This window comes from Carassius gibelio, chromosome B3, assembly GCF_023724105.1.
Source record: "Carassius gibelio isolate Cgi1373 ecotype wild population from Czech Republic chromosome B3, carGib1.2-hapl.c, whole genome shotgun sequence".
In the NCBI taxonomy this organism is placed as follows: Eukaryota; Metazoa; Chordata; class Actinopteri; order Cypriniformes; family Cyprinidae; genus Carassius; species Carassius gibelio.
In genome coordinates this window covers 45167461-45191888 of record NC_068398.1, presented here as the reverse complement: position 1 = coordinate 45191888, position 24428 = coordinate 45167461, and the positions used below count along the sequence as shown (strand labels likewise).

General features: G+C 44.8%; 2 protein-coding genes across 2 annotated transcripts in view; both read right to left on the bottom strand.

Annotated features, from left to right (window-relative positions):
* The window catches only part of LOC127952760 (guanylate-binding protein 1-like), a 241602-nt gene that overhangs the window by 94945 nt on the left and 122229 nt on the right, over positions 1–24428 (bottom strand). The gene's annotated exons all lie outside the window — the stretch shown is intronic.
* On the bottom strand, positions 6132–10402 carry LOC127952770 (uncharacterized). The gene is made up of 7 exons (XM_052551503.1): positions 10282–10402; positions 9941–9976; positions 9489–9765; positions 7721–7866; positions 6994–7276; positions 6757–6896; positions 6132–6368 (listed from the first exon to the last, which is right to left on the bottom strand). The coding sequence occupies exons 1-7, from the start codon at positions 10322–10324 to the stop codon at positions 6322–6324; spliced, it is 972 nt and encodes a 323-aa protein (XP_052407463.1). The 5' UTR covers positions 10325–10402; the 3' UTR covers positions 6132–6321.

The window sequence follows — 24428 nt, the reverse complement described above, 5'->3', positions numbered from 1 at the left end:
GGCAAGGACGAGCTCATACCTCTCTCCGGGTCTTGAAGAGAATGCAGCATGGGCACTGTGAAATGAACATCCTTACTGCCTTCTCCATCCCCGGCCAGTAAAAGTGTCTCCGCACCAATGAGGTCGTCCTCTCCTGCCCTTGATGTCCCAGGTGGTTGTGATAAGCTTGGAGCAGAGCTTGGGATTGATCTTCAGGCACCACTATTTGACATACCTCCTGCCCGAGTGCTGGATCCTGTAACATTCGACAGACGACTCCCTCCTTGAGAAATAGCCTCTCCCATTGTCCCAAGAGCTGCTTCACCCCTTGAGGTTGCCCGTGTCGTGCTCCCCCTTCTGGCCAAGTCCCTCGCCGCAGCCAATCTTTTATCTGGGACAAAACCGGGTCCTCTGCCTGTCGGTCCTTCCACCGTTGGGGGTCCCAACCCCAACTTAAGGGAACTCCTTCCCTTCGGAGCCCAGGAGCCTCTACAATCCCAGCTGGAGCAGCTGTTGATTTAGCTTCTGAAAGGCCAACTCACAGGCGGGGTCCCACGGGATGGTAGGGGACCCCCGACCCCGGGTCCGCCCCGAGCCTCCAAGCAGCTGGTTCAGGGGTTTAGCGATCTTGGCAAAGTCCTTGATGAACTGCCGGTAGTATCCCACGAATCCCAGGAAGGATCTCACCTGATGCACCATCCTCGGCGCGGCCCACTCCTGTACGGCCGACACCTTTTCGGGGTCCATTGCAGTCCCAGCCGCACTGACTCGATGGCCCAGGAACTTTACCTCTTTCCTGAGCAACTGGCACTTCTCGGGCTGTAGCTTTAACCCGTACCGTTCCAAGGACTGGAATACTTGCTCCAGGTGTCGGAGGTGAGACTCAAAGTCGGGAGAGTACACAATGACATCGTCTAAGTATATGAACGTGGTGTCCATAAGCTGGCCTCCCAACCAGCGCTGCATGAGCCTTTGGAAGGTAGCGGGAGCGTTACACAAACCAAATGGCATACGCTCCCACTCAAAGAGGCCAAAGGGGGTAGTGACGGCAGTCTTTTCCCGGTCTCCATCCTCCACTTGAACTTGCCAGTAACCACTAGCCAAGTCTAAGGTAGAATACCAGGCGGCCCGAGTGAGGCTGGTCAGGCAGTCCTCGACCCGTGGCAGGGGAAAAGCGTCTCGTTTGGTAACATGGTTCAGCTTACGATAATCAACGCAGAATCGCCATGCTCCGGTCTTCTTCCGAACAAGGACGATCGGTGCTGCACACGGGCTACTGCTCTCTTGGATAACACCCTTCTCCAGCATCCCTCGTAGGAGGGTACGAACCTCAGCATACAGAGTCGGGGGTACGGGACGGTAGCGTTCCCAGCTCGGAGGAGCATCCCCAGTAGGGATCTGGTGTCTGTCCGCCCATAATCCTCATCACGTACGGAGAAGAGATGCTTCCATCTCACCAGGAATCCCGGAGTTGCTTTGCCTGCCCTTCTTCCAACCTGTCACCTTGTAAGGACTCTCCCGTAAGGTGGACCGGCAGCACTTCCTCCTTTCTGCTTGCAGGGGATTCGTTCTGTGCCAAGGCCACCTCCACTACCGTTGGACGCACCTGGCAGAACCGAAACTCTCCTTCCTCGTGAACTTGTTGGGGGCTTACCATGGTGACCCGGGCCAGACGTTGGTGTCGATGCAGATCCACTGCATAGGGGTTCGTATTTCTCAGTCTTACAGCAACCTGACCCCGGCGGACAGAAGCCAATCCCTGGGCCACTTCCACAGCCTGGCAGTCTGAGTGAGGCTCCACCAGAATCCATTCCTGGGACCCGCGAAGCTGGGCAGGAAGGCGGGCCCAGATAATGGCCTCGCTCTGGGCCGAGACTGACAGTACGTAACAACACATCACTCTCCCCACACTCTCTCGATTCCGTTGGGCATCAGCCATGCGGACCCGGCGACAATCGGCCACAATCCGATCCCATTCCCGTTTTTCCTCCCTCGGAGCCAAAGGAGTGGGTCTTGCTTTAAACAACTCCTCCCAGCAGTCCGTGATGACGTTCATCCCCATTAGGGCACGGTGAGCTCCCAGGCATGTATCCCGTACGATCACAACTCCCTTTTGAGGCACAAGGGTCCCATGAACCTTCAGGTCTGTGACCAGATAGCCCATGTACAGAATGTCCAAACCGTTTGCCCCACGCAGGGTTAACCAAGGGGCATCTGCGGCCGAAACCCTGAATAACTCCCGAGACAGGCTTTCGGAGAACAGCGTGACCTGGGAAACGGTATCCAGGAGGCATTGGACTTCAGTCCCATTGACTTAAACCACCACAAGGGGGCAGCGCCCAACTAGACAGTTCCTGGCCGCCAATGGAGGGGGGTCGATTAGGGGGGTCCCGACCCACAGTGGCCGGAGACTCTAAAACCTCCCCTGCAATCCCCGGCATGCGATGCATTGCCAGACGTAATAGCCTGGTTCGCCAAAGCCATTGCAAATGGGACGTCCTTGTTCGTCCCATTGGAAACGGAGCCAGGATGACCGGAGTGGACGTCGCTCTGGGAATCGACTACCTTCAGAGTATGCTCTCTCTCGTGTCAGTGGCAATGGCCAGTATTGTTCTCTGCGTAATTCTTCTAGGAAAGTTTTAGACAGCTCTGTCATCTGGTCACGGACATCTCTTCTCAACTCTTCTCGTAAGGCCTGTTTCCAGTCGGGCGTACCAGGAGGCAGGGGACTACTTGCAGCATTGGTGACCATACAGTGGGAAGGATCTGAGGTATCTGCATGATCCAGTTCGAGGGCCAGAGCTTCCTGGCGTAGCTCCTCAAACGTCAGAGTAGGATTGCGGCGAAGTTGTATTCGGAGGCTCTGACGTATTGGGTCATCTCGCAACCCCAAAAGAAACTGGTCCTTTAGGAGGGCCTCCCCTTCTCCAAGCACATGGTCCTGCCTCTTCTTCAGCCGAAACAATTGTTCTCGCAGTTGCAAAGCAAAGGCTCAGATGGTCTCTCCTGGCATCACCTTCGAGTGAATTTAAAATAAACTGGGTCTTATGTGTAGCGTTTAACCTTTGGAGGCCCGCCAAGTACTCCACTTGAGTTTTCCACGCCGACAAGCTGAGTTCTGAGCCTGGTCCTCCATACTTTTGGGCCCATGGGGCTCCCATAAAGATGGGCATGACACGTGGGTGACCCACCGGTACATCTTCGTCTGCCATTGCTCCGCCTCTATCTACTCAACCCAAGGTGGAATCCTGCTGACTACGCCAAAGCAAGGACGACAGACAAGGCTTCAAGTAACACAGTATTTTATTGAATATAAAAAGGGAATCTAAAATGGTGAGTCTTCTGGGCAGGGTCGTTCCGTCCTGCGGACCCGCCGGAGGCCCACAGAGTGCAATATCGGGGGGGTGCTCTGGTAAGTGGCTTCGCTGTCTTCCAATGAGAGAGACAAGTCAGGGCTCACAACTGGGAGGAGGATACTGTAGGACCGTTCAGGTGCGTATTTCGGGTGACGTACTCCCTTCTTCTTCCCAGGGGGAGGACGGGTCGGGACTTACGACCAGAGGGACTGTGGTGGAACAGTTAAGGTACGTGTTTCGGGTACGTACTCCTCTTCTTCTGCAGATGACAGGCAGAGAACTGATGGCTGAGGAGCTCCACTACCAAGCAGTCCGTTAAGTATTCAGGTATGAAATCCTCTTGAAGGACTGGCAGACATAGAGCTTATGACGGGAGAAGTTCGCTCCAAAGCAGTCAGGTGAATACACAGATATGTAATCCTCTTCTTAAGCAATGTCAGACAGAGAACTTACAGCTGGAGGAGCTTCACTGCAAAGCAGTCAGGTGAGTATTCAGGTATGACATCCTCTTGAAGGACGGGCAGACACAGAGTTTACAACGGGAGAAGTTTGCTGCAAAGCAGACAGGTGCATACACAGGTACGTAATCCTCTTCTTCAGCAATGACAGACAGAGAACTTACAGCTGGAGGACTTCACTGCAAAGCAGTCAGGTGAGTATTCCAGAATGAAATCCCTCTTCACAATGGGCTGTCAGATAGTACACTCAAATATCTGTGGATTACAAAAGTGTTAGCCTCTTCTTGCATCTTAGAACGTGACAGAAAACTCAGGTAAGTAGTGGACACCCGGCGGGTTTAAGTTCACACTTCACACATCAAAACAGTGCATCACATCACTTCATCAATGCAAGTCAACACTCAGTGGGAAATACATATATAGATGGCCGTCGCCCATTTTCTGACCTGGCATTCACGTCAGGGAGTCCCATAAACAAGAGAGAGGATGGAGATCGATTGAACTACTCACAGGCTCTCACAAACGATCTTACTGTCCAGCGATTTCCTCCTTCCGGTTGAGTCGGCGTGCTCTTTCTCCCAAACTCACAATGCCGTGCCCGTTTGCCAGCCCCACTTCCTCTTCTCCACCGCTCACGCTTCCTCCGAGATTCACAGTCCCCAAACACAGCCCCCTCTTTGGTGCATCCTCTCCTCATTTATCCTACCCAAATGGCAACTTGTCCCAACATGTACAGCTGCCGGCGAATTCCGCTGATCAACCCATTTGCGGGGATTTTGCACTAACCCGGAACTAGCCCGGTGTTCCGTTGTTATTGGTCCGGCGGGAGGCAATTGCAGCGAACATTAGTTCCGCCTTAACAGTTGGAATTTTGTCACCTTGTGACATAATGAAGGAAATTAAAATAGTAAACTGAAGTAAAAAATAAAAGAACGTTCAAATGAAAACAAGAACATTTTACAAATAATATTTAAGTAATATTTAAGTATTGCATAAAATATTAGTAAAAATGTTGATGAGTTGGCTGCCTCCCCCCTAATTATCAGCGTCACCCTGTGCTTTAATCACCGCCCTTCACCAGGCTCCAGACAGGAGTGGGTGTGAGAGAGAGAGGAGGGGCACTGGATGAGCCAGGGCTGGCGGCGTGTAATGGGGCACACCTGATGCAAATGGAGCCTTATTACTGCCGCTGTTTAAATGTTGTGCGCGCCTCTCCTTGGGAGAACAGTCTCTTCCCTGTGCATGCACGCTTGTGTACTCGTGGGTCCAAGAAGGGTGTGTAGAGGGACTCCTGCACCGCCAGAGATGTGAGCTTTCGGACCCTAGGTCCAGACCATAGACTGTAAAAAAATATGGACGTAGTGTCCGTGAGGTCACCCATAGACTCCTCAATAGCGGTTTTGAAGCGCAAAGTGTGCAGAGTGGGCCATCACCATCTTGGCAGCGCTTCAACATGCAACTCTCCCGGACAATCGAAAATGGGCAAAAAGGCGGGAGCTGATTGCTGAAGCCACGCCCACCTAGCGCGATGGCATTGTCAGCAGTGGCAATCCACCTGTCACTCAAGTGGCCACGCCCTTAATTATGCAGAACCTTAAGGCTTAATATAATTTTAACGAATTAGTTTTAAAATAATTCACACCCCTCACAGTTGTCATGAAGGGCAAAATTAGCAATATAGATCAAAATCATTTTTTGCACCAGGCTGTAAACATGTATTTTTTGCTGTAAAGTTGGGCATTTTAACATGGGGAGACTATGGGACTGACTCCCTTTTGCAGCTAGCCTCAAGCGGCCAGTCGATGAATTGCAGTTTTTGTCACTTCCTCATTGGCTTCACGAGAGAGAGCGCGAGGTTGCTGTCGGGCCAGGATGCAGGGACGTCTAGTCTCTTCAAGCACCACGGCCAGCGAGAAGGATGCAGCCGCTGGAAGAAGCCGCCGGACTCCACCCCTTACCTGGACCCTTCCTTCCTGAACACTACCTGCCCTTCACATACCCCACAGCATGACAAGGTCCCCTATTTATTTTAGACAATTTCCCCTTAAGGAACTTTTATATATGTGTTTGGTTATTTTTCTGTTAATAAAAGCCTTTCTGAAGCCTGATGCCACCCCCACTGTGTCTGTTGTATGCTCCTCCCACCACAAAATATATAAATTTAACTTATATAACATTGCCCCCACATTGTCAGGTACTGGTACATTATACAATACAAATGGCTTGAAAGCGGCAATCAGGAATCAGTAGTTTAAATTTTCACATACAACTTTATTGTGATCAGTTTGAGTAATGGAGAAAATTCCAGCATGTAAATATATATCAAAGCTGATCAGAAGAGAGTTTCGCTTCCCTCATCATCATCTTCATCATCATCATCATCTCTCTCTTCACATCAGAAATCCCTCGTTCTGTCAGAGCACAGTGAATCTGAAATGAGCAGATCAATGTGATTGAGTTCATATTTCTGTACGTTTCCCTCTCGCACCTGTGACAGGAGCTGGAGGTTCAGACAGACTCAAAATTAATTACTCATAATTTTCATCTTCACAGGAGTCTTCTTGGGAAACAGGACCTAAAAGTGCACATGAGCGTGAACATGGAGAGAAGAGAAAAGTGAATGCTAAATGCAAATAATAAAAACACAAAATGCATTGATTCTACAATATCTGCAGCAGTTTGTTGCCAATGCCACTTAAGATTAAACCGATGCAGTGAGAGTTTGTGTAGAGATTCTCAAAAATCATAAACAAAACTACACAGAGTAAAACAAACTAAAATACATAGATGACATTAACTACAAGTTCACCTACAATATTTAAACACAAATGTGTTTTATGCAGTAAATTATTGAAAGCTGAGCGCATACAACTGTTGAAGTTTCACATGTTCAAAAACCATAAATATCCAAATTTCAACTATTGTGAAGGCATTAATAGCTAAATCTGCTTGTTTGATCACACCTTCTCCATAGACCTCCACCTCACACAGAGTAAGCGTCCTTGAATCTTCAGGAATGAACAGATTCACGTATCGACCCTCCATATTGTTACATGTGTAAGTGGAGGAAACACCAGCTGGAATGCTAGAAATCACAGCGCATCTAAAGAGATATGTAGAAAACCTCTTTTAGACTTCTAGTCTTTCTTTATATTTCAGGGTTTATTTATTGATTTTAAGCTACTGAAAGAGAGTCTCACCTGGGATTGTTGTTGCCGTTGTTCTCCAAAGAGTTTCCGATGCGAATCTCCGCTCCGTTTATTCTGTCTGGACAGCAGCCTAGTAGTATGTTTGTGATGACAACTGTACTTACTCTATAAACATAACCCAGATCCACCCTCCACCATGGCTTGTTCTCAGAATCAGTTGAAGAACACGCTGACCATGAATTTGTGAAACCAGGATTGAAATCAATGGCACGTTGAGCAGACCAGAGGCCATAGGTTGACGACTGTATGGCGGTTCTTCCTGTTGCCAGATTGTCTGTAATAAATGGTTTTAGTCATCTTATTTTAGTCACTTTGAATGTTTATTTTTTAAGAATTCATTTCTATCAGATCTGTAAGAACGGGTTGAGTCCTGACAAAGTCATTTTTTTAAGAAATATCTTTTAACTTCATTGGCTGTATCTGTAGCGCCTTCGAGCAGATATTCCTCACTAAGGGTGTCATGCACTTATTATTTTTGAGGGGGGTCACGAGTGAAGGGGGGGGGGATCTTGTCATGTGACACACAACAGCACAGCAGCCTTTGTCCCGCAATTAAAATTCCAGGAAGACTGATATTTCTGCTGAGCTTCTGGTCTAGTGCATTAATCCGTCCCTAGTTTTCTGTTCAAATAGCTTTATAAATCTTTTATTTCAGGCCGGTCCAGTCAAATTTGCCTGGAAAGGGTTTAGATTAGGTTTTTACGCAGCTCTGAATTACCTGGATAATTCACATAGACTCCCACTTCACAGAAAGTAAGAATCTTTGAATTCCCAGGAATATTCACAGTCACATAGCGTCCCTTCATCCCAGGACATGAGAAGCTGTTGGTTTTTCCTGCTGGAATAGAAGAAACTGTAGCACACCTGGAGAAAAAATGAAAGAGTGAGTTCCTTTTGTTGCTCATTGTTAGTATGACTCTAAACCTGTATTTTATTCTCTCATCACTGAATGTATTTAATATGATTAACTCTTTCTTTTACAGCACAATGTATATTTCATAATTGGATAATTCCTCCAACTTTTGTGATATATGTTTTACACTATTTTAATTTATTGTTAATATCATTAAGCAGTTAAGCAAACGTGCAATTATTTGTCATGACAGTGAAACATTAATTTTCAATACGTGTGTGTGTGTGTGCACCCGTGTCCTCTCTGACACTCCCCACACTCGCTCCGAGCGGGGCTTGAACCCGGGTCTTCCGGCATGGGAGGCGGACGCACTAACAAGGAGGCTAAATGGCTACAGCCACTAGCGTCTGTCGCTAGTGCGTCTCTTGAGATCGGGGAGTGAGGTTTACCTGCACAGCACCACTCGCTGGCCTCCGTTACATATACATATAACACCTTTGTGTTTGATGTTGTCTGACATCTGGGCATTGTCATACTGTGTTTTATCATGACATGATATAAAATAATTCCTGCAGTGCTGCACAACTATTAATTATTACGATTAAGAAACAAATGACTTATAAAATGACGTATAAAAAGATAAGAGTGACCAGTTAGAATCAGTAAGACATCCTTCACTAAACTAAACTGACATCACTGTACTGCAAATACCAATCTTAACATAGTCGAAACACCAGCAAATATTCAGTACATGAAACACACACATATACATACAGGTGCTGATCAATTAGAATATCATCAAAAAGTTTATTTCTTTAATTCCATTCAAAAAGTGAAACAAAATATATTCATTCATTACACACAGACTGATATATTTCAAATGTTTATTTCTTTTATTTTGATGATTATAACTGACAACTAAGGAAAATCCCAAATTCAGTATCTCAGAATATAACTTAAGACCAATACAAAGAAAAGATTTTTAGAAATCTTGGCCAACTAAGAAAAAGTATGAACATGTAATAAAGTATGAGCATGTACAGCACTCAATACTTAGTTGGGGCTCCTTTTGCCTGAATTACTGCAGCAAGGCATGGAGTTGCCTCTCCTCTCTTCCTCCAAAGGAAATGGTAAATTTACTTTCCTCAGAGAACATAACTTTGGACCACTCAGCAGCAGTCCAGCCCTTTCTAAAGCGAGACGTTTCTGACGCTGTCTGTTGTTCAAGAGTGGCTTGACACAAGGAATGCGAAGCTGAAACCCATGTCTTTCATGGTCATCTTTTGGACAACTGTCAAGTCTGCAGTCTTCCCCATGATTGTGTAGCCAACAGAACTAGACTGAGATCATTTAAAGGCTTTGCAGGTGTTTTGAGTTAATTAGCTGATTTTAGTGTGCCACCAGGTGTCTTCAATATTGAACCTTTTCACAATATTCTAATTTTCTGAGATACTGATATATCAGTCTGTGTGTAATGAATGAATATAATTTACAGGTTTCACTTTTTGAATGGAATTAGTGAAATAAACCCACTTTTTGATGATATTCTAATTATATGACCAGCACCTGTATGTGTGCATGAAGATCACAAGTGTCCAAAATCTGCATGTGAGAATATATCAGAGAGACTCACTCTGGGTTGCCTAAAACTGAAGAATCATTTCCAATCCGAATCACTGCCCCGTTTATCCAGATTTCACAGTTCACTGTTGGACAGATTCTGTTAGTGATGGTCACTCTGTTCACAGTGTACGTCTTCTTCAGATCCAGCTTCCACCATGGGTCACTTTCTGTGTCTGTACGAGAACAGTAGGAGCTCGACCCATCCACAGCGATTTGGGCGTTCCAGTCACGATTGAACTCGTCAAATGTTGTCGACTGATTTGCTGTTCCCCATCTTGCTATGTTCACTGGAATACGTTCAAGAGGAAACCGTACTTACTATTACAATTCTTCATTACAATCATGTATAGCCCTGCTTGGCTACTTAAGTTCATTGGTTTTCATCATGTGTCTGAAAATAATTTCCAGCAGCTCAAACTCTCTTACAAAAGATGTAGTAGTTTTTCATTCACAAAATCTCACCTTCTGTTTCTGCTTTCATCTGAACTGAGAAAAAGCCTTGGAATGAGAAACAGAATGATGTTCATTATTTAGCAACTTAAATTGATTTTTCTTATTTGCAAAAACATATATTTTGTATATATTTGTATATATATTGTATACATTTATGCATATATATTGAGTATAACCACTAAAATCAAGTAAAATAATTTTGTATAAGGGTGTTTAGATAACATCAACAACACATTCAAGTATAATTTAGGGTCTTCTGTGTTTATTAAGTGTTTCTCTGTCTGAAAGATGAAGCTGGAAACAGACTGTAGGTCATTAAGATATGAGATATGATTGTATGTTTTACTTACCCAGTAAAGACAACAGACTCTTGTAGAAAACTCTCATGTTCATTTCAGGCGATTCGTGATTCTTTCTGCTTTTCTTTGAGGAGCTTTGAACAAATGTTGCTCCTTGGAGAAATATATTAGTTCAAGTTACATCAGAGTCACATGATCCTAGTGCTCCTCCCACTTTTCTTTCTTTCAAATTTGTTTACACACACACACAAATACATAAATAAAATATAAATTATTATTTTCTTAAACATATTTTTGCAACAAAACAAGTGAATGCATTTTCACTGAAAATAATTATTATTTGTAACTTCAGTGATTTATGATATCAAAATTTTAGTGCTATTAAAATGGTACATTATCTCTTTGGTGGACAAAGCAATTCAAATAATTAATTTCATGTTGACATGCTTACATCGAATATTAGGCATTAACAACAATAGCAAAATCCACCAAACTGGATTGGTTTGTCAGCTCTCCTGAAAGAAAATTAAGGGACAATCTTCCTGAACTACATTAAGATTTGTTTTAACTTTTGTATTTAAATTCGGTGGCAGCTAATTTTAATGTTGTTTCCATCTTGTGTTGCACCAGCCATTTTTAAATTTGTCTGTATTGAGGCTGCCTGTCAGAGCTACCTGAAAGCACACAAACACGGTCTGTTTCTAGATGATGCAAAACTATGTTTAAAATGTGAATGTTCATATAGCAGAGTGTAGTAAATCTTTGCCACTCTTTGTCATTTGCATCTGCATCTACTGCTGTTCACTTCTTAGATTGTCACTTGTTTTTCTTATTCCACAAGTTTTCTTTGAGTCATTTGCTTAGCAAGCATGTTCCAAAAACCATGAATGTAAATCTAAATGTAAATGTAAATGATCCCGAAAGTGTTTATTCAGCAGAGCACGAACATACGAGGAAGCACACTATAGCCCTATTCGGACAGGACTAGTTTTACAGGGGGTCATTAGAGAAATCTGTGTTTCACAGATGTACTTGGAGATTTTAATCCCGTCCGAATCTGCTACGTCTGTGTTTTTCTCACACAACCTCTGTGATAATTCCAGAGCAAATTACCTACTGTTTTTGAGCAAACTCAGTGATCCTCTGAGAAAACTAATCCCGTCCGAATGCGAATGTCTGTGATTGCCGGTGATATTTTATTTCACACCGCGTTTCCTTGTGTGTTTTGGCCAACGTGAATTACCGTAGATGCTCTTACCGCGCGCATGTTTGATATATTTGCTTACCGGCAAATAATAATTAAAAAAATAATAAAATCAAGAGCAAGAACACGTAAACTGTTAATATTGGCTATTGTAATATCAGCATCAGGTAAGATTACTCACGTTCATTTATGTACTCAGTTACATAATGTTTGAATTACATATGTACCTTCATGAAAATTAAACATACGGTAGGTTTAGCCTACTACACACACACACACACACACCAGAAAGAAAGGAAACCAAGTTAAATTAAAGGAACCACACATTAACATGGTTTTGTTATACTAGCCATTTAGTATCTATTGTGTAATAATACTAAGGCAATCATTCTGAATGAATGCAATGCACGCATACAGAGCGCGTGATCTCTGTGACGCCCAGATGCACAAATCAGACGCTCCCACCTCTGTAATAAACACGGAGATGTTAGTCCCGTCCGAATTGGTACATGAAAATCGCAGACGTCAGGTGGTAAGAATCGAAACTCAAACATAATAGTTTAGAAAACTAGTCCCGTCAGAAGAGGGCTTAAGTCTGACTGCATCTGAACTGGCTTCTTGGGGTTTGAAAGCAACCAAGTCATCATTTTGTCATAACGTACATTTTTTCATGTTCAAGCTTCACCTACATAAATCTGAATAACATCAATATAAAAAACAACAATATAATATAAATGACTAATCAATAAAATAGGTAAATAATATCAGACCATACTCTCTTGTTCAAAAGAACAGGTTGCTTCTATCATACACATTTCCCCTAGCTGATGCTGGTTCGTGGTGTCTCTGACTGTAATCTAAATGTAAATGTAAATGATCCGAAAGTGTTATTCATAAGAGCACGAACATATGAGGAAGCTTACTATGATTGGCGTCTTGGGGTTTGAAAGCAGCCAGGATATCATTATGTCATAATGTATATTTTTCATGTTCAAACTTCACCTACATTAATCTGGCAATCACTTGGCATGCTTCACAAACATATTCTTTACCATTTCATTGCTTTTACCTTTTCTAACTTCAACACTTTTGGCCATTTGTCATCTTTAGCATCTCTTGGCATCTCAGCAACACGGTTTCCGTGCCCTAGTATTTACTCAACTTATCTGACAGGTTTATAAATTTGCCTAGGCTATGACAACAGCTTTAACAGAGTTGGTTAGCTGTGTGCGAAATAAGTCATGCCTTTCATTGTTTTCCCTGTTTGTGATTTCAAAGTCCTGTCACCAAAGCATTGTGGGCAACGACTCAGAAGGTAACTGAAACAATGCAGTTTAACTCAAGGCAAACATCGATGTCCAAACATAATGGTTTGTGTAGATAATGCAGTTACACATTGGACGGTTCTCATTTCAAGTAAATTATGAGTCCTTATGTGAGTAATATTATATGCACAATATTAAAATAGAAAACTAATATAGTGTCTCTTCTTCTGTTGGACGTACATTCAGTTATGTCTGACAACTTAAGAAATATATTGTCTATATCAGTGGTTCTCAACCCATGGCCCGTCACGAATTCAAATGTGGCCCACCATGCGGAACACAATTTAAAAAAATAACTATACATTTTACGATTAATTGTAGTTTTTAATTAAATTTAATTAATACAAAAATTACTGAACAATTATAAACTACAATGTTTGTGTTATGTATTATAATTTAGTTTTTCATATATTATTTTCAGACATGAGCAGTCCTGTACTCCAGTAATTAACGTTACGCATTTGACAAACACAAGCGCGCAATTTGGCAGAATTCAATTCAAATAGTCATCAGCAGCCTGACCGTTTCAGCTATTAGTTATAGTTCAGTTTTGTATGTAATGGCAAAGTGATTATATTTTATTTAGTTTTTATTGTTATTATTATTATTAAATTAATTTAGAAAAACATTTTGAACATTTTTTGGTCATTAAAGGAGCTGTATGTAAGAAATCTATTTCAATTAATCATAAAATGGCCCTGATGTGTCACTAGACATTAAGAAATCATGTTCGTTTCAAATACTTATATCACTGACAACAGTAGTCCGGCCAGGATATTGTCATTTAAAAAGTGGACTTGCAGCCGTCAACTGATGTTGTTGTTGTCATTTTGTGTTTTGGCCTGACGCGCCTCCCTCCACCTATCTACCAATCACAAAGTCAGTAGTGTTTCGGGATCTGTGTTGCCAGCTTTGCTGTAACCTACCCTAACTCCAGTTGGATAAAAATGTCTAATGTTACTAAATCAAAAAGACCTCGTTATAATTCAGAAATTTGTTGTGACAAAGTACGAAATAAAAACAGAATTTGTTTTGGAGATCCTTTTGAAAGATGGAGACGGCTGAAAACGGAGAAGAATTTGAATACAGACGCCAACGTTGCTAATTTTCTCCTAGACAGGTAAGAGTCATCAGTGCTTGGTTAACTTGTACTTGATGTCAATGGACATTTCATATATTCATGACAGTTGAAAGTTATGCATGTTCGGTCACAAAGTTATGCTCCATGTTTGTGCAAAGTAACATAACATTAACTCACATAGACATATGCTAAGATTAGCAATGCATTACAGGAGCCCGTTTCTCTGTCATTATGCTGAGACGCTGAGGAAAACAACATTAGCACGCCCATTATGGCCATTTGAAACGTAATTGAGACAGTAGCCTAATGTTACCTCAGTAAAAATGATTTGTCATTTGTTCTTCACGTATGGATTGTTACACATGCTGCAAGTTGACCTGTATGACCATTGCTAATGTAATTTAGTTACTCTAACAATATTTTCTGATGGAACTGAAAACAACCCTTTGATAGCCATTGGTGATATTGAATTTGTCCTGTGTTATAATTGCTGTGGCAAATGTTTTGGTTATTTGTTAGCCTACTTATGACAAAAACTTTGGTACTTGTAAATCAATTTTGTTTATTTGTTTTGTTTTACTATTATATTTTTTTTCTCAGATTTTTTTTATTGTAATTGTATTTATATGTTAAAAAAAAGAAATCAAATCACAAACGCTTATCTCTTCAGCTATTATGGCCCCAGCACCTCAACACCCAGTAAGAGAGACTTGAAGAAGCACCACCTGACTGCACCATCACTTTCCAGTATTGTATGTGCATCATCTGAAACACTTTCAAATCGGTCAGTAGTCAGTACCACTTTTATTTCTTTTTTTTATTTTCATTGCATATTTTGAAACAATTTGGGTCTAAAACAGCTACACCATTTACAGAGATGACCTGTCGCCTATTGAGGAAAGACTGGAAGATGATGAGCGCACCATGGGTGCCTCTGAGGTTCTGGAGGAAAGGTAGATAAAGCCTCTCAAGCTTCCTAATATGACAAATGATAAGAAATTTTGTAGAAAATGTGCTTAAAAAACAGAAAGGAAGGTATTTCGAAAAATGTCAGTAACCATCACTCAGGGCCGTGCAGAGACCTTTGGAGGGGCAGGTGCTCAAAGTATAAAAGGGGCACATGGAACAAGGCTTTAAATAGCGCGGTTCAAAATAGCAATACAGCAATATATTGTGATGCATTCCTTGCCGATTTGCGTATTGATATGGATGATTATGTATTGATACGGCAGCAAATGCTGTGATGCAGTTTTGAAAAAGAAAAAAGATTGGAAGAGACAATTTTAAGTTTAAAAGTAAAAAAAGAAAAATTATTTCCACCTAATAATAACTCTGGGATTAGAAACTGAAATGTCTTAAATTGTCCCAACCTGATGGCTTTTTCTTCTCTGTTCAACAGAATAATTAAGTTACTATAACAATTTTACTATAACAGCTTTTATAGTAAAAACTATAGAAAACGCTTGTGCCTCTACATTTTCCTCTTTCTCACCAGCCTCTGTCTCCTGGCTTGCTTACCTGCTCTTTCTGTCACTTGTGCGTCTACATTTGCCTCTTTTTCTTCCTCTATCTCCATCTCCTCATCTGATCTATTACTTTCCAGTCTTTGTCCATCAAGGAACAAGGCACAATCTACTATTTCGTTATCAATCTATTATTTTAACCATCACTACTATTCTTGCACCTAATCAATAAGTCCACCTTAAATATTGATACAAAACAATAAACAACTGAGTCATGCAATGAAAGCACTGTATAACTTATATAGGCTTACGTTTTGTTTATTTTTCCTTTTTATTCAAAACAATTCCAAACATGCTTAATATATCAGGAAATATCTCGATTCTCAAACGTGAAAGTAAACGCGTTTTGCACCTTTATAGATTGTTATTTGATCAATAAATGGAAAGGTAGTGTAATCTATTAACTACACATAAAACCCCGACTTTTTACTTAAAAAAATAATATATAAAATATTTTTGATATGACTGAATTTACATTTAATGTAAATTTTAATAACAATATTGTAAGTTACTTATTTTAACACTTTCATTTTACAGAGTCTAGCCAGAGTTCAGGCACTCTCAAAAACTACCATTAAAATCACTGAAGCACTTTACATTACATTATGCACATCAGGATTTTTTTTTTAGTTTTCTCTCTCTCTCTCTGAAGAAAGAATTCGCTAAATAATTCCATCAGCGAGCAAGTGAACAAAAACACCGCATTTCATGATGACTCTTCTGCATGTCTCCGATTGGCCATTGCATTCGCGCAACAGATCCGTTGATTGGTTATCATGAAGCGTTGTACGAACATCTGGGACTGCACTCTGGGGTTACTCAACGTCTCTGGCTCAGCGCCAGCCAGCGAACACAGATTTGAATTTAGCAGCTGATGCTGTGCACTGAACGATCTAATCACAACAGTGTGATTATATCCAATATATAAAAAATATTATTATGCTGTTTTTTTGTCGTTTGGAAGCTGCATTTAAAATCAACTTGGCTCAGAAATCTTTGAATGGTTACCATGTGGGCTTCCCCGACGAGCGAACCTCCTTGGGCCACACCCCCCTCACATACACCACAGCCGGTCGAGTTCCCGGATGAGTTTGCTGGACCCTTTCAGGCTCCTGACATCTCATTCGGGGGTCGCGAAGAGGACCGTATGTCGATCGCCGCATCACAAGGCGGGCTTGAGTCCTCGGGATATGAGGGTTCGGCTGCGTTCAGGAGTGCCAGCGTTGTCCGAGTCTGATCCCGAGCTGATGGCCGTGCTTTCCTGGGCAGCGGAGAGCATCGGGCTTGAGTGGAATCCTCCACCCTGTCCCGAGCGGTCGAGGCTGGATGATTGGTTCCTGGGGGCTGCTCATGCGGATCGCCAGCACCCCCCTCTGGTTCCTTTCTTCCCGGAAGTGCACCAGGAAGTAACTAGTTCATGGAAGGCACCTTTAACTGCCCGAAACCGTTCTGGTTCTTCCTCCGCCTTCACTGCCCTCGATGGCGGGGGGGCCAAGGGGTATGCTGGGATTCTCCCGGTGGAGCGTTCTGTTGCGATGCAAGTGTGTCCACAGAGTGCCTCCGCCTGGCGTGGTGGTCCCAAGCTGCCCTCCAAGGCCTGTAAGTTCTCATCCACACTTGTGGCCAAGGCTTACAAAGCTGCGGGCCAGGCCGCTTCTGCCCTGCATGCCATGGCCTCACTTCAGGTCTATCAGGCCAAGCTGCTCCGGCAGCTGCACGAGGGCTGACCCAGGGGTTTTGCACGAGGTGCGCACTGCTACCGACCTCGCTCTCCGGGCGACGAAGGTCACATCAGACACATCCTGCCCCGGTGGCCCACTGCTGCTTCCACCCTGCCGCCGGCGCAACCTCAGCCTGCTCATCGCCGAGGGTGCCCCCCTGTGTCCTCCTCCACTCCCGCTCGGCCACAGCAGCAGCCTTCACCCCGGCCGCAGCGAGGAGATGGCCGCAGAAGGGCGGCACAACCTGTCTCTGGCCCTAAACCTGTCAAACGACAGGCCAAGCGGCGTTACTGAGACGGGCGACCCGGAGTTGGAGACGTCAGCTCATCAGGAGATGGTAGCAGGACCACTCCTTTCCCCGGAGGAGGGCCTGGGGAGAATCCTTTGTTCTCGTTTTCTTTTTGTTCCGCCACTGGCCCTGCGGCCGGTGGTACCCAAACCTTCACTAAAAGAGCTGTTTCCTCTACCTTCTGTCCCAAGAGGCCACGAACAACAGCTGGCGACGTGCTTCCTCGTCCCTCTCGTTCTCCACTCCCCTTGCCAGTTTCCATGCAAAGACGGCTCAAGAATGCTTTGCCACTGGGCTAAGATGCCACTGTCAGGCACGCGGAGGTCACGACCCTGCTGGCAAAGGGCGCGATAGAGCCGGTCCCTCCAGCCAACATGAAGTCCGGCTTTTAAAGCCCTTACTTCATAGTACCCAAGAAGACAGGTGGGTTACGGCCAATCCTGGACCTGCTTGCCTTGAACCGAGCTCTGCACAGACTCCCGTTCAAGATGCTAACGCCCAAGCGCATTTTCGAATGCATTCGTCCGATGGATTGGTTTGCAGCGATCGACCTGAAGGACGCGTACTTTCATGTCTCCATTCTTCCTCGACACAGACCGTTTCTTCGGTTTGCTTTCGAGGGGCAGGCGTATCAGTACAAGGTTCTCCCATTCGGGTTGGCCCTGTCTCCCCGTGTCTTTACGAAGGTCGCGGAGGGTGCCCTGGCTCCTCTCAGGGAACAAGGTGTCCATATCCTCAACTACCTCGACTGGCTGATCCTAGCTCACTCTCGAGAGCTGTTGTGCGCGCACAAGGATCTGGTGCTCAGACACCTCGCTCGATTGGGTCTTCAGGTCAACTGGGAAAAGAGCAAACTCTCCCCTGTGCAGAGGATCTCTTTTTTCGCTATGGAAATAGACTCGGTCGCCATGTTCGCGCAGCTTACGAACGAGTGCGTACAGTCACTGCTGAGTTGCCTGAGACAATTCGAGGGCAAGAGAGCGGTTCCACTGAAACTGTTTCAGAGGCTCCTGGGGCATATGGCGTCCACGGCGGCAGTCATACCGCTCGGGCTACTCCATATGAGACCGCTTCAGCACTGGCTTCACGACCGAGTCCCGAGATGGGCATGGCAACAGGGCACGCTCCGAGTGACCATCACTCCGGCCTGCCGCCGATACTTTACCCCGTGGTTGGACCCCTCGTTTCTACGGGCCGGCGTGCCCCTAGAACTGGTGTCCAGAAATGTTGCTGTATCAACAGATGCCTCTGCCACGGGCTGGGGTGCCATGTGCAACGGGCATGCTGCTTCAGGCTCCTGGACAGGACCCCGACTTCAGTGGCATGTCAATTGCCTCGAGTTGCTAGCAGTATGTCTTGCTCTGCACGTTCTGGTCCGTACGGACAACACTGTGACCGTAGCATACATCAACCATCAGGGTGGTCTACGCTCCCGCCGCATGTCGCAACTCGCTCGCCATCTCCTCCTGTGGAGTCACAAGCATCTGAGGTCGCTTCGTGCAATTCACATTCCGGGCAGGCTCAATCGTGCAGCCGACGAGCTTTCACGACAGCAGTCTCACCCCGGGAATGGAGACTCCACCCCCAGTCGGTTCAGCTGATTTGGGAACACTTCGGAGACACTCAGGTAGACCTGTTTGCCTCTCCAGAAAATTCCCACTGCCAGTTGTTTTACTCCTTGACCGAGGGCACCCTCGGCACGGACACCCTGGCACACAGGTGGCCGTGGGTCTGCCCAAGTTTGCGTTTCCCCCAGTGAGCCTTCTTGCACAGACGTTGTGCAAGATCAGGGAGGACGAGGAGTAGGTCCTCATGGTTGCGCCTTTTTGGCCCGGCCGGACCTGGTTCCCCGAACTTGTACTCCTCTCGACAGCCCCTCCCTGGCCAATTCCTCTGAGGAAGGACCCTCTTTCTCAGAGACGGGGCACCCTCTGGCACCCACGTCCCGATCTGTGGAACCTACATGTGTGGGTTCTGGATGGGTCACGGAAGGTTTAGGTACCTTCACTTCAGCTAGAGCCATGTCCACCAGACATGCCTATGCTTTGAAGTGGAACCTCTTCGTCACTTGGTGTTCTTCACAGCGTGAGGACCCCTGGAAATGCCCGATTGGGTCAGTGCTTTCCTTTCTTCAGGAGGGGTTGGAACGAAGGCTGTCTCCTTCCACCCTCAAGGTCTATGTGGCTGCCATTTTGGCTCACCATGACCCTGTTGAAGGTAAGTCTCTTGGGAGGCACGATCCTCTTGGGACCTCGCATTGGTTCTATCAGCACTGCAGAGAGCTCCCTTCGATCCCTTGCTCTCAGTAGAGCTAAAGTTTTATCTTTGAAAACTGCGCTCCTGACGGCTTTGGCTTCGGTGAAGAGGGTCGGGGACCTGCAGGCATTTTCAGTTGACGAAGCGTGCCTGGAATTCGGGCCGGCTAACTCTCACGTTATGTTGAGACCCTGGCCTGGGTGTGTGAGACCCTGGCCTCTCTTCTCCCTAGTGTGCCAACATGCCGCAGACTGCAGACCCCATTTCCCAGGGGGAAGATGTGAACATTTGGCTGAGAGGCATGACAGACAGCCTCACTCCAAAGACATTTGAACTATTATTATTTTTAATAATAATCCTAATCCTGAGAAGATTCCTGACACAAGATTCAAGCCAGAACAACAACCACGAGGAGCTAGTCAAGATCACAAGCTCACTAAGCTATGCCTTCACAACTCAGCTGAAACTGAGCGACAAGCACATCACCCACCTTCAAGAGGAGCTGACACGTGCTCAACGTCACATAGACAAGCTGGAAGTGAAAGTTCAAGATCAACTCAAAGCACCCAGCGAGAGGGAGCAGGAAACAACGGAACAAGTTATGAAGCTCCAAGCAGCCCTGGCAGCAGCTCAGCTCGACCAGCAACATGCAACGGCTGCTCAGAAGGACCTGGTAATCAGACTCCAGTATGCCGAACAGCTACTAGAGAAAGCCAAGCTAGACATCAGAAACAAGGATTCTGAAATCAGTGCTTTGAAAGACCACCTTGAAAGGTACAGAACTGAAATGGACAATCTGACCCAACAACTAGACGATACCAACGATGAGCTCTACATGGTCAGAAAAGAACTCCAAAATGCTTACAAGCACAAACAAGAGCCAATGAAAGAGAAACCTCTCTTAGCCTCATCACTGCTGAGCAGAGCAGAGTCCTACGTCCAACAACTGGCATATGACGAAAGGAGCGAAGGGCCACAACCCAAAACCTCACCTGCCTTCGCCACACAACCCTTTCCTGCCAACGAAAGAAAACCTCCCGTCCAAGGCCTTGGAGCTGCACACGGGATGGCCATCAAAGACCTCAACAAGCTGTCTAAAAACATCAGCAGGTTCAACCCGAACTCCACAGAGAGCCCCGACATCCAAGCTTACCTGCGAGATATCGAATTTCACCTGGAAGTGAGACCTCATGTGACTGACCGAGACTGGTTATACATCCTTAGAGCCACGTCCAGTCCCGAGGTACGAAACTTTCTAGATCGACAGCCTAGTCAAACCAAGTCAAACTACCAGCGACTTCGTGAGGTCCTGATTAAAGTGTTTACAGACCCAGAGTCTGAACATGGACTGCCTTGGAAACCAAACAAGGTCGTCAAGAGACTCCACAAGCTTATTACAACCGACTCCGACAAGCCTACTTTGGTGCACACAACAAGCCTGACCTTGAAGAGGATGTGAACTTCAAAAGCCTCTTTCTAAGAAACCTGCACCCTGGAGTCAGTCACCATCTAGGTGTCATGGCCTATCCGAACTCCATGACCATCCAACAGTTGCGTGACCTAACACAGAAGGCCTATAACAAGCAGAAGTTGGCCTCAAAGAAAGGTAACAGAACCTCCAAACTCTTGAACTCTGTCAACAAAGACTCAAGCCTTGCACTGGACGACACCCAGTGGTATCACAACACCAGAGTCTTCCATCAAGAGCACAGAGAACGTGATGCCCATATCCACGACCGCTTTCAGCCCAACTGCTGGAAAAATCCATGGGACCAGCCACGCTTCTCAAGAAACCAAAAGGATAAGAACATCTGGAAACCTAACCAGATATCCAAAGGTAATCAGCTGACTCATCCAAGAGCAACTCGTGTGGGTAAGCGACAACAAAACCCACCTCAGCACCACTCAGACATGCACAGTGCTGAGTATGCACAAGAACATGACCGCTTACCATTAGAAGACACGGAACAAGTCATGGAACAACTAAGAGAGTTCCTTCAAGACAATTTACATGCAGGTGACCACAAAGTTGAGTCATGCTCGCTGTGACCAGCGACAGAACGGAAGGCCGGTGATCACCTGGTGCACCACATCAGAGATGACAAGCACCTGTTCAACAACGACCCAGAACGAACAAGTCTTTCACGGCCAACTGTTGATGAAAAATCGGAGGTACTAAAGGACATCACCTCAGTCACTAACAAACTGTCAAATGAACTCCAACTCCAAGTATCACATTCCCTGTCTGTGCAACAGCAACCACCAGAGCACAGAAGGTCAGAAAGTCTGCTACAGCCAGAAGGCATCACAAGAAGAATGAAACATAGGAGACAAAGTTTTGCAACCCAGCTTCACACAGCCATGCCAAACTGCCTCCGACTGTCTGCCAAAGAACTTCCTGCCTTGCTGGACTGACCCTCATTAGACCATGGACACGCCCTCATCCAAGCCAAGGATGCAGAGAGCCAGTCTTCAGTGACATGCTAGAAAAAGGGGGAGACCACACAGACTTGGACAGATCTGACCGCACGTGCACTAAACCAGTAACACACACAACATTACCTACACCCAGAGGTAAACACATCTACTGATAACACAGTCAACAAACATATTCTTCCCACAGGTAGAATATCCAACTTTTAGCGTAACAGAGTTACACATACCCACCATGAAGAAACGTGCAGCCATCCTCACAATAGGTAGAACACCTGACACTAAGTTAAGGTTCATGACACACTAGCTGCACCTGACATCCTAGCTCAATAGTGGTTGTAACCCATGCTAGGAAAACCCACAGCAGATTTGTTTTGTTTTGTTCTTCTTTTACCTATCCTTCTCCTTCCCCTTTCCTGAGTAGGTGAAACGCCTAGACACCCTGCAAGGGTCGAAGGTCTGAGGTTAGGATTGACTCGCAACACCTAATATACGCCAGCCACTCTAAACTGAATGGAAGCGAGAGAGCTCCATGCATGATAGGTCAATTCATTGAATTGAAAATGAAATTACTAGAAAACTAACGGTAAATGTGTAAAGTAAGACAACCTAGAAGAACCAAACAAAGTTAACCACAAATTTGATTGATGAATCAAAATAAAACAGCAATTTCCAAAACGATCTAAACTATCCTCAATGTGCTAAACTACATTGACTAATTGAACTTAACCACGTGTACCTAAATAACCTAATGCCTGCACCAGTACAGTAACTGTCATGGAGGTGTTGTCTTGCTGTTTGCTGTGTTTGTCTGTTTCTTCTGCCTTTGTTTCTCCAGCGATCGACGATGTCTTCACCTAAACACCTCGCCGATCTAAAGGGGGATATATGTAACAGACATGAGTCGAGCCAGACAAATTAAAGAGTCTATCAAAGCTGTATGCATTGAAACAGGAGCTGAATTCCTCAGGAAGTCATAAATCAGTTCTAGTGCCACAAGAACCAAGCAAGATGACCAACCAACTTGTTCACACAACAGCTTTCAACATGAACACCCCTAGAGCAATTATTTACAATTTCAATTCGAAGAAGAGATTGTCAAATTTGTTGTTCATAATTGAAATGCAACACTGGACATCACATGGAAACCCATGAGAGTACTGCACAAGTCCCATTGACCCCCCCCCCCCCCACCTAGCAGAGCCAAACTGAAATTCCTAAGGGGGAAGGGCTTTAAACCTCTGTCTTCACAGAACATCCCTTTGCCAGAGAATGGCAAAGAAACTGCTTTTTGTACATATATATGGAGCAGAATGAACTCAAAAAGACTTATAAATGAACCATTCCATTGCTTAACTCCATATTCATTTATGTGTAACCCACACATTTGACTATCATGTATAATCACTTATTGTGTATGTCTTTTGATAACTATAGGATACATAGTCATGTCTAGTATTGATATAAACAAATTTTCTTGCTTGATATTGTCCTGACAATCATTTATTTGTAAAATATATCATAATCGTGTTATAGGAATCATGCCCAAAATTAGACCCTGCGAGGCAGGAACCACATGCTTGGTAAGATAAACAAATGATTTATGATACCCCCGAGCCAAGACCATATCTGATTGGTCAAGGCAACATTTGAGGTGTGGCCAACAGGGAAGTTTAAATACTTTGGACACCATGAAATTTTGCTTTTAGTCCCTAGCTGCTGCTATTAGCCATGTCGGCTTTTAGTTCCAGCCTTGCTCGTGCTATCAGTCATGCCTGCTCTTAGCTTTTAGCTTGTAGCTTTGCTACCTAGCTTTAGCTTTTAGCTTCTAGCCATGCAGTTTAATCATCATTGTCCTTTGAGCGGGGTTCTGCATGCTTCAGCCTGCACGCCTGCTACTTAGCCACGATGAGAAGGAACACAACCTAGTCTCGTCAAACTTTATTTCTTTTCTTTTCCGTTTGAGAGTTTCGTGTTCTGAGTTAAGTTTTGTAACGCCGAGTCTCCGACGCCTGACCTCGGGTGCCCGTTCAACTTCGACCAGCCCACACGACTCTGCACTTTCAGCCAACGCCCAACAACCACGGGCTTCCCAAGATGTCACTTCAGCCACTACTGAACTTCCAGCCAATCAGCGACACCGGGATACCCCTTTCAACGGGAGTCCCTTTCACAGCAAACGAAGGCAACGTATTCCCAGATATTTGTTGTGCTGGTGTATCTGATATAAGTTTAACCCCATTGAGGAACTCAATGCAAGGGCTAATTACGTGATTGATGGTTGTTCATGTTTATGCAATTTAACGTATTGCTGTGAACTTGGGATTCCATATTTCCATTCTCTTAAATTCATCTTTCCCTAACTT

What these genes read in the sequence shown, in the direction of transcription:
- LOC127952770 (XM_052551503.1), bottom strand. Translation starts at nt 10,324, where the DNA reads ATGAACATGAGAGTTTTCTACAAGAGTCTGTTGTCTTTACTGG. An exon ending in TCAGTTTTAGGCAACCCAGA is followed by an intron (nt 7,867 to 9,488) that starts GTGAGTCTCTCT and finishes TTTTTTCTCCAG; the next exon opens with GTGTGCTACAGTTTCTTCTA. An exon ending in GGTGGAGGTCTATGGAGAAG is followed by an intron (nt 6,369 to 6,756) that starts GTGTGATCAAAC and finishes GTGCACTTTTAG; the next exon opens with GTCCTGTTTCCCAAGAAGAC.